At 53.1% G+C, this 9,979-nt stretch overlaps 2 protein-coding genes across 4 annotated transcripts; one reads left to right on the forward strand and one right to left on the reverse strand.

Annotated features, from left to right (window-relative positions):
* The first annotated feature begins 11 nt into the window (after window positions 1–11).
* LOC120450408 lies at window positions 12–7,940 on the forward strand. Of its 2 annotated transcripts, none has more exons than XM_039633403.2 (4): window positions 12–4,625; window positions 4,691–5,477; window positions 5,538–6,967; window positions 7,032–7,940. In XM_039633403.2, the coding sequence occupies exons 1-3, from the start codon at window positions 741–743 to the stop codon at window positions 6,929–6,931; spliced, it is 6,066 nt and encodes a 2,021-aa protein (XP_039489337.1). In that variant the 5' UTR covers window positions 12–740; the 3' UTR covers window positions 6,932–6,967; window positions 7,032–7,940. The 2 variants fall into 2 exon arrangements, with proteins under 2 accessions (XP_039489337.1, XP_039489338.1); XM_039633404.2 differs by having other exon boundaries at window positions 4,691–5,474.
* Window positions 7,941–8,005: 65 nt separating this feature from the next.
* LOC120450427 (TOX high mobility group box family member 4) lies at window positions 8,006–9,796 on the reverse strand. Of its 2 annotated transcripts, none has more exons than XM_039633435.2 (2): window positions 9,599–9,796; window positions 8,006–9,028 (listed from the first exon to the last, which is right to left on the reverse strand). In XM_039633435.2, exons 1-2 carry the CDS (start codon window positions 9,683–9,685, stop codon window positions 8,342–8,344), a joined length of 774 nt encoding a protein of 257 aa, XP_039489369.1. In that variant the 5' UTR covers window positions 9,686–9,796; the 3' UTR covers window positions 8,006–8,341. The 2 variants fall into 2 exon arrangements, with proteins under 2 accessions (XP_039489369.1, XP_039489370.1); XM_039633436.2 differs by lacking the exon at window positions 9,599–9,796 and adding an exon at window positions 9,093–9,546.
* Window positions 9,797–9,979: the final 183 nt, after the last annotated feature.

The raw sequence follows: 9,979 nt of genomic DNA on the forward strand, positions 1-9,979 counted from the left end.
AAAGAAAACACAAACAAACGAATAATAGCGGTGCATGCAAAAAGGGAAAACGAATAAATCTACGAACAACGAACTGCAAGCGAGAGCGAGATAGCAACCGCTGTCTTATTAGCATGTGCGACGCGGGGGAGTAGAAGTAAAAGTGCACTCAATGATAAGAGAGTGTGCAGTGAAAGAGAAAGCAAGCAGTTGGAGTTAAAGCAGTGCCAGTGGAAATGGAAACGAAGAGAAAGGAGTTGTTTGAAGAAAGAAGTGCATGAATTAAATACAATCGGTAGCTACAAAGAGCCAACTGGGTACTAAGAGAAGTAACCGGAAGAGGAAAGGATTACGCCGACTTCTTAAGAGCAAGCAAGCAGTGCACACAGGTCGTATTCTGAGTCTCGACGCCCCACTCTCGAGTATCGATTTTGCCTTCGCTATTTTGCCACTTGGTATTTTAGTTGGCAACCGTTGACAGTTGGCAGCTGCAGCGGGAGTCGCGGAGGCGGGCCATCAGCATGTGGCCCTAGACAAAAGCAACAACAATAAAACGCAACAAAATAAAGTGCAAAAAAATAGAGGGGAAACCTGAGGAGAGGAGTCGGAGGAACCACTTGGCATTCAGGCAGCGAAGCATAACCAGGCGGTTGGGCTTAGACCGGAAAAGCGTCGATGAGTTGAGAGCCCCTCACAGCCACTCCACTCCACTCCACTTCACCCTCTGACCCTCCAAAAACCCCTCCGAACTCCGTCCCGCAATGGATGCGTCGCCCCTGTCGCCGGAACAGGCACCCATCTTGGTCACGGGGAGGTCATTGGACCAGCAGGTGGACGCCAGTTCGCCCAACCACTCGAACTACTCGAATCTCACGAACAGCAGCAGCGGCAGCAGTGCCAGCAGTCCTTCGGCCTGCTCATCCTCGTCTTCCTCATCCTCGGCTCCCCAATACAGTGCGGATATCCGGGCGGCTGCACTGCATCCACAGCAGCAGCAGCAACAGCAGCAGCAGAGAGGATCTGCCTCCGGATCGCGCTCAGGATCAGGATCAGCGAAGACCTGTGAACTGGACGTGGGCGAGGAGCGGGATACTTTCTCGCCCGTTTCCAGTCCGGATTGCAACGGAGCTGCCGCCGTGAATGTTCTGCCCTCTTCGAGTGGCTCTGTGGACAACAAGATCTACGAGGGAGGCAGCAAGGTGAAGCCACCTTCCAAAGAGGAGAAGCAGCGCCAGAACGAAGAGATCGTGTGCATGGAAACCTCGACAGTGTCCACGGAAACTGGTTCCTGGGAGTCCATGTACCCCGCAGCAGGCGTTGCTCCGCAAGCTGAACCCGAGGAAATGGAAGCCTCTACGGTTTTCAAAGGCATCAGTGCCAGCACGTTGCTGCGGGACCTGGAGAAGCGGGATCAGCCGTTGTCCACCTCGGGAACCAGTGCCTGCTTCATAGACGCCTCCTCGCTGAGGGACGAGGACGAGGTGCTGTCCTTCCCCAGTCTAGATGGTCACGGCCAGGAGGAAGAAGTCGGGCAAGAGGCGACTGGCGACGAGGAGCCTGAGGATGAGCCCTCGCCCACTGAGCAGCTTGAGCAGTTTCACAAGTCCTTTGCCAGGTGCAAAGGCTTGAGACTAACACAACAACAGCAACAACAACAGCAGCAGCAGAGAGAGCCGGAACAGGAGGATCCCCCTGACGAGCCGGCGGAGGAGCGACATGCTCCCATGTCGGTGCCCTACAGCTTCCAGCACAATGCCCAACACTTCAGTGTGCTGCCCCTGGGCAGCAGTCCCAAGTTCACCCACCACCAGCATCCGCACAACCAGAGTCAGCAGCATCATCCCGATCTCAGCTACACCACGGACTACTCCTCCAGCAGTCCGGCTCCGAGTTTAGTGTGGTCAGAGCAGGGCAGGAACCACCAGGGCGCCTCCTCCTCCACGCCCCACAACTCGATGGTGCACATAGAGCCCGCGTCGGCAGGGAGCAATAACTCCTCCATTCACCGGGACTACACGCTATCTTCCTCATTGTCGCATCACAGGGACTCGGGTGCCTATTGCAGTGATGCCACGGATTCGCCACTGCCTCTGCCCCGCACTCCCAAGAGAAGTTCCAAGTTCGATGAGGCCAATCCCATTGTTTCGGGCGGAGCATCCATTGAGGATTTCCGGGAGAAGCAGTGCGAGAGTCCCAGCATTAAGAGACGCACAGACACCTGCCCGATAGTCTCGGGCGGATTTGTGTCCCTGGACTTTGCGCCCACTCGCCCGCTGGCGGATGACGACGACGAGGAGGAACTGGGTGAAGATCCTGAATTAGCTGGTGTGGAAATGCGCGTGAAGACGGGGGTTCAGAGAAAGCCCGTTCCCGGCATTGCTTCCTGGGTGGTGGACATGAGTGACTGCCGGCCGGAGAGGCGGAGGAGCACCAGCAGCACCACCTCCAGCTTCCGGGAGCGCTCCGACTCCAACAGTTCGCACAAGAGCGGCTGTGGCTTCTACGTTTCCTTGGATGACATGGACAGGAAGCCTCAAGAGCAACCAAAGGCAGCAGCGGTGGCACCTCCATCGCAGCTGAGCAAATCCTACACGGCACCCAAGTCAGCTGGATTCTTCGTGGATCTTTCCCAGAGCGCCAAAGATGAAGAGGTGGCACCGAAGAGTCAGGAGGTGACCGAAGACAAGGAGGAAGCCAAGCCAGAACCCAAGAACATATTCAGTATGTTCATTGATTTTGGGGAGCAAAAGACATCGCGTTCCAATGGCAGAAAGGAACCATTGAGTCTGGCTCAGAGGTTGTCCAGCTCCTTGAGCTCTTCCGCTTCGAGAAGGGGAGACACCGAAGTGATGAAGTCCAGCGCCAGTTCCACGGAGACCCTGATGGCCAAGAGCGCCAACCAGAAGGATGTGTCTGCAGGAGCTGGTGAGAGCAAATCGCTGGACTACAGATGCAACCTGGAGCCACCGCTGACAGTGGCTGCACTGCGTCGTCTGTCGCAGCAGCATCGCCAGCAAAGCGATCCCGCCAAGCGCCACAGCTGGGGCAGCAATGGTCAGCCGGAGCAGGCATCCGTATCGGGAGCAGGCAACGATTGCAAGCGATCCATCAGTCTGACTGCCAACGGAGCCACTGATTCGGGAGCGGGTCTAATGAGCATCATTGACAAGCTGCCCATTATATCGAAGGCCTCCTCCCTCTCCATCGATAGCTCCGTTTCTCCGTACGATGATTTTAGTGGATCCAATCCTGGAATAAGCAGCTGTTCGGAGGAGGAGCAGGGCCAAGTCCAGGGAAGGATCAAGAAGAGGCGAAGGGATGTTCAAATAAATGAGACGTATGACAAATCCAGCTTGGCTTCGGTAACTGAGGGCATTCTATCCAAGGACTTGTCGCCCGCTTCCAATACAGACACCGATGATCTCACCTTCCAGCAGGACGAACAGCTTGCCAAGGAGCAGGCGGAACTGGTCGCAGTGCCCCTCCAGCTGACCAGCAGCTCCAATCGCACCAGCAGCGTAATGGAGACCATCATCGAGGCCAAGGAGACGGCGTCGCCCAAGAAGCAGGTTACACTCAGCAATGGCCATACCATGGAATCCTTACACGCCACCATCGAGAAGCAAAAGCAACTGCTGGAGACGGTCAACGAGCACGGAGAACAGACGACACAGCAGCCCTCCCAGATCCCCTCGAGCTTCGTCAAGCTGTCCGACATGGATAAGCCCGTGAAGCACGATCTGCAGTCACCGGATTCGATGAGCAAGAGCGTGGGCAACAACCACAGAAGCTCCCAGCTGGGTCAGAGACTCTACAGGGATGAGAACCGTGCTCGTCCCCACTCCTGGGCCATGACCCGATCCACGGGCAACACGTTGCAGAACTTCACCAACTCGGTGGACAATATAAGGAGTCTCTCGCGACTGTTTCCAAACTTCTCGAAGGAGTTTTCCAACTCCCTGCCCAACGGTATGACACTGGAACAGGTGCAGGGTCAGCAGGTGGACTACATCCAAACGGATCTCAGTGCGGACTCAAGTCTTGCCTCCAGTTTCAGTAGATCGGGAATGGATGAATCCTCGCTGAGCTGCAGGCAGCCCAGGCGTTTGGGGGAGGATTTGCTCAAGATGTTCCTGCAGGAAATTGCCACGGACATGCTGGTGGAGGTGCACGGTCGACGTATCCGTGCCCACAAGTGCATCCTGCGCTCTCGTTGTCAGTACTTTGCTGCCATGCTGGCGGGGCACGGATCGCAGAGCGTGGTCTCCCTGCAGGGTTACTCCTATGCAGCCGTGCACTTTGCCTTGTGCCACATCTATTCAGGTGCCTCGCATCCGCCGGATGGGATCAGTCTGATGGAGCTGGCGGCTCTGGCGGACTTGCTGGGACTGGAGGGTCTCAAGGAGGTGACCTCTCATGCTCTGAAGACGAACTACTGCCACAACTTCCACAAGCCATGCTCCGGCTGCACCGATGGCATCCTGCAGGTGCTACCCGTGGCGTTGAACCATGCTCTGGATGATCTGTACAGGAAGTGCCTGCGCTGGACGTGTCGCCACTACCTGAAGGTGTGGCCAACCAGGCAGTTCGCTCAGCTGCCCCCAGACATACTCGGCCGATGCCGCCAACAGATCGTCGCGTACATGGTGTGTATTTGGATAAACTCTTCTCTAAATTAAGTGGATAACCACTCTCTATTTTTCACCCTTAGACATCGGAGACGGTGCTGGACACGGTGCTCGATTGCGACCACTTGCTGGCCCAACTGTCGGCCTATCGCTGGGGCCACGTCTGCGAGCAACTGGTGCGGGAGATCTTAGAGGCAGCGTACGCCTATGTGGGCGACCACTTTGCCAGCCTGATTGCCAGCGATTCCTTCCTCTCGCTCGGCCACGACCGCAGCAGGCACATCCCGCGCTTGGAGACCCTGCTCCTGCACACGGCAGCGGAGCTGACTCCGGAGCAGGCGTGCCGTAGCTATCAGCGGGTAACGCGCCTTAACACCGTGCTGCAGGCAAAGGTCATCCATATGCCGGCCAGCTTGGGTCAATCGGAGCTGGCGCGGGAGCTGCAGGGTCTGCAGGAAGAGCAATTGGACTGGCAGCCGGAATACATCCGACTGGTAGGGGCACTCGTCTACGCGGTGGAGCAGTGCCTCATCCGACAGTGCTCGAGAGCTATGCGCGTAACGGCCTGGCAACGCATGGACCTGGAGCTACGTAAGAAGATTCAGACGCTGGCCCGTCTCACTGAACCACTCGACATGAAGCGGCAAAACGGCAAGCCGGTAAGCAAGGCATTTTCCTTTGGCGGAAGCACACGCAGCCAGGACCTCGTGCAGATCAAGTTGGCCATTCAAGCTCAGACGAAGCGAGCCCATGCTCAAGAGACACTCATGTACAAAGCTACGCAGACTCAGGACGCGTCTGGTGGAGCTGGCCACGTGCAAACTGCCGATAGAGGAGTGCAGGCGAATCATGAGTCGCGGGAAGGAGGTAGTAAGTTCAATAAGTTTGATGATGATGATTGATGAGTTAAGCATTTTTTTTATTATCCAGGCAAACTGCTCAAGTCCAACTCCCGTGCGTATGTTCCGCATCGCGCCAGCTCCCAGGTTGCTTCGGAGCGGAACAGCATAAATCTTCATAGACGCACACAGTCAGAGGCTCCGCCAGTGACCCACAGGAAGCCGAATGCGGTTCCAGCCGCTACAGTAGAATCAAAGTCTGCCCAAGGAAAGGCTACCACTGCAACTGCCAAACTTGGCGAAGTGCGACCCCGTTATCTGGAGCCGCGTAAGCCAAGGGCTGTGGCTCCAGCTGCAACAAACGGCCATGGAGCCGGTCCCGTGCGAAGTGCCACCAGCTCGAGCATCCCAGCCAACGGGGGCAGAAAGGCGCCAGCCAAAAACCTGCACATCTCCTCCAGCGACAGCTCACGAAACTCGAGTCCAGCGGCACGGAGAGTGCAGAATGGCACACGTCTGGGCAACAAGTCAAGCAATCTGTCCATGGACAGCCTGGCATCGCCGGCACGTCGTGCTAAGAGCAGCTCTAGGGGACCACAGGACCGATACTCCTCCGACCAGAACTCGCTGGCGGAGAGCATGAAGAGCTCTGTGATCACCAACAAAACGATCTCACACGAGTCGCTCTCAGGTAGCTCGAAACTGGCTAGAATTCAGCAGATAAATGGCCATACAAAAGGAGCTGCAACGGGAAAAATCAAAGCAACGCAGCGGGGCTCCACTGTGGGCAATAAGTCAACCCGCCAGCTGAAGCAACAGCACAACGCAATGGCCTCCAACGGGTCCAGTCCCAGCTCGGTGCACACGACCAAGTCAGCGGCCAGTCGTCTCTCCTCCGTCAGCAGCACACTCTCCACGCGGGAATTGTTTAAGCAGCGCTCTATTTCAGTGCCCGCAGGTGGCACAGATGGAGCGCCAAACAAGGGGCGTCACAGCTTCCTATCGGCCAAGTCCCGAGAGATCCTGGCCAAGCGGGCGGAGAAGAACAAGCTACAGCAGCAGCAACAGCAACAAAAGCAAACTGAAGCGCCTGTCGAGGACCGCGGCTCAGTCCAACTGCGGTCGTCCGCTGGCCCCCTGCGCTCCTCCTCACATTCCGCGGTGTCGAGCATGCTGCAGCAGCATAATCTGCGCAACAGCCTTCCCTCCAACATTCCCACCAGACGCCCCAATACGCTGCATCTGAAGAAAACCACAGCGGCGACAAACGGAATGGGCGGCCCCACTAAAACAACCACCAACGGAATGTCGAATGGAACGTACAAGTCGGCCCAGGCGGTTAAGCAGAAGCTGGACCTGCTCATCGATGCCCAGATGGAGGGTGTGGTGCCCAGGGAGCGTGTGGAGTCCAAGCTGGAGCGCTCAAGCACCTTTTGCAAAGACAGCGCCGATCTGGACATCAGCGAATTGCAGATAGTGGAGTAATCGAGTAAAGAATGATAAGCAAGCGCATCAAATGGGGTGAGCATGTCGACTGAGGTTCTAAATAAGCAGGGTAACCATATGGAATCTCTTATCTTTTCAGGTCGTATAAAATATGGCTCCGAATAGATGTCTACCCGAATCCAGAACCATACACGTCCCATAAGGCAACACTAGTCAATAATCTAGCATGCAGCTGCCGTTGCAGTTGGCGCATGAAACCATTATACAATAACGATAATAACGAGATGATGTTACTACCAACAGACAACCGCGATAATTAAATACGTTATGACAGACATCCGGAACCCAAAAACAAACATAACAAGTTATTGCCGTTTAACCTAACCCACTCCGAAGTATAACTATATTAGCTTATTGCGTTAGGGAAGTTTATGCAAAGCGGATAAGACAGACAAACTGGAAACAAAACAAAACAAAAGAAAACACAACAAAAAAACTGAACATGAAAATGAAAACAAGTATTTGGTGATATTATTTAGAGTGCGCTTTATGTTTACGTTAAATGCCAAGCGACAAGTGCTTATAACCCGAACTCTCTACTCAAAGTACGATCTAGTGGATCCAAGGATGCTCTACTATATGCTTTATGCGCTTTGCAGGCTGCATTTAAGGTCCTTTTCTCTATATTCCCGCTTTATTGTCAAAGCCCGCCCAATATAACATAATACATGTATGGAATTCTGTCCATACATGAGAAATTTATTGATGGATTTGAAACCATCTCTTTAATTTAAGCTTGGACTTTTTATACTGTTGTTTATTTAACTCGTACTCGTAACAATGGCGCATTACTTCAGCAAGGCAACCAAGGAAACGTCTCTAACATTTTATTTTTTAAAATTATTTATAAATTTTACTTATTTGGTAAACATTGAACGCAGCGAGCGAAAGTGAATTTTTGTAAGCAACGGCATTGATACATTGATAATGATAATGAAGTGCAAGAGTAATAAATGTGTGTATTTATTAAAAGTTACCATATATTAAACATGGCTTTTATTTTATTTCGGTTGGGAATGGGATCCTATAAATAAAGTTCGCTACCAACTAATATTGAAATATTAACTAAATGCATAAATGAATTTATTTAATAATTATTATCCAGCTGATGAATATAGTGGGCCTCATACCAAATGCTTTGTAAATTCCTATTCTTCCGTTCTACATGTTATCTATTCGCTATTCGCTACAATTTAAGTATCATACAAAGCGCGTCTCGCATTCATTAAAACTCCACACGGATGCTAATTACAATCGCAACTGGGATTACAATAATTATCGTATAATAAGGAGCCTCCCAGTCATATAATCCTTGATAATATTCGACACGTAGATCGCGGGCGTGTAAATAGTAGAGCTTACATGTAGACTAAGGCTAGCCGGTGGTAGCTATGAGTTCATGGAGATTACCCAGTGGTTGAACACATTACGGCAGTGGATGACCACACACTCGTTGCTGCAGTACTCGTCCTCCCAGTCCGGATTTATGATGGCCGGCTTATTGCACTGCTCCCGGGTGCACTTCTGCACCCTAGCCGCTTCGGTGAGCAGCTGTATCTGATCGGGCGGCGGCTGCTGGACATCCACCGGCTGTGGCAGATCCTCGACAGCCTCCAATTTGGTTGTGACTAGAGCAGGTGGCTGGATGTCGGACTGATTGGGAGCCACAGCTGGTGGGGCGTCTGCCTCCGACGTGGCCTCTGACTCGGATAGCTGGTGGCGATAGCCCCTCATCAGACGCACATACTCGCGCTTCTCCTGCTCGTGCCGCAGGGCATAGACGTTCTTCTGCGTCTCGTCCAGGGACTCCCACATGGTTTGCACAATCACTTGCATTTGCTCCAACGAGCAGGACGGATTCTGCTGCTTGATGGCCGTTACGGTGTCCCGAAAAAAGAGAGCAAAAGGCGCCAGGGGTTTTGATGGTGCCTCTGCCATGGGCTGGTTTTGCTGTTGCTCCGGCTGAACCAGCATGTTCTGCCCTCCTACGCCTCCGCCTCCGCTGGCATATGTGTCGCAATTCTCCTCGTCATCGTCGTTCAACATGGATTGATCCAGGCTAAGCATTCTCCGCGACTGCAAAGATACAAAGGGCATAACATTAGTGGCTGATTCGTGGCTCCAGTCCCAGCGCGCTCACTAGAAACTTCTTCATCCCAATCACAGAGTGAGCAACTAAACTAATGTACAAATCGCTTGCCCAAGCCCAGATCATTTGGGTGGCCGAAGCGGGGGCGGCAGCGGCAGTGGGGGCGGGGCAGTAGTGCTGTGTGCGTGTAGCTTGCGCTACTGATTGTGCGACTGTGTGTGCGTGCTGTTTGCTGATAAGAAGCTGACGCGGCGTTTGTCCCGCTCGCCCAAGCGATAACCCAGCAGTTTGGGCAGGGGGAGCAGAGAAGAAATAGCTCCTCCAGCTGGTCGCTGGCCCGCAGAAGCTACAACCCGCTAGTGTGCCGCTCTATTTCGATTCCGATCTCCCCGCTCGTTAAAAACCCATTACGGCCATCGATGAGCGCCAATTAGGGCGGACAGTGGTCGGTCAGCTGTGAAAACTCCCATTGCGGCCGGTGTACACTTGTCCAGTTGGCCGCTATGCTCCTCCGGATTGGAATCTGGATTGGATTGGGATGACCCTTCTCCACTTACGGCTTGGCTGGGGCTCTGGCTCTCCGCCGGCGTGTCGGTCAGCTCAAACACCTCGTCGCCGAATGAGGGAGTGTGGAACTGATTCATGACGCTCCTCCTGCAATTCGACCAGGCTTATTTACAAATAGAATTAAACAATTATCGTGGGCTTTAATTAGTGTGACCGCAGGCGGGTATGTGTCAAATGCGCCGGAACATTATTTTCCAACACTGTTTTGGTTCCCCAGCTGGAATCAGTTCAGATTAATCGCTGACATTAAACTTCGTTATTTATTTGTACTTTTTTCAAAATATATATGCATTTTCCTAAACATATTATTAAAATCTTCTGAACTAATTTAATATCTGCAAAGAAACAAAAATAAAAAAGAACCAGCTCAG

Source organism: Drosophila santomea, chromosome 3L, assembly GCF_016746245.2.
Source record: "Drosophila santomea strain STO CAGO 1482 chromosome 3L, Prin_Dsan_1.1, whole genome shotgun sequence".
Taxonomy (NCBI): Eukaryota; Metazoa; Arthropoda; class Insecta; order Diptera; family Drosophilidae; genus Drosophila; species Drosophila santomea.

Coding starts and splice junctions, on each gene's coding strand:
- LOC120450408 (XM_039633403.2), top strand. CDS start 741: ATGGATGCGTCGCCCCTGTCGCCGGAACAGGCACCCATCTTGGTCACG. Junction 4,626..4,690: donor AACAGATCGTCGCGTACATG/GTGTGTATTTGG, acceptor TTTCACCCTTAG/ACATCGGAGACGGTGCTGGA. Junction 5,478..5,537: donor TGAGTCGCGGGAAGGAGGTA/GTAAGTTCAATA, acceptor TTTATTATCCAG/GCAAACTGCTCAAGTCCAAC.
- LOC120450427 (XM_039633435.2), bottom strand. CDS start 9,685: ATGAATCAGTTCCACACTCCCTCATTCGGCGACGAGGTGTTTGAGCTG. Junction 9,029..9,598: donor GCCAGAGCCCCAGCCAAGCC/GTAAGTGGAGAA, acceptor GTATCTTTGCAG/TCGCGGAGAATGCTTAGCCT.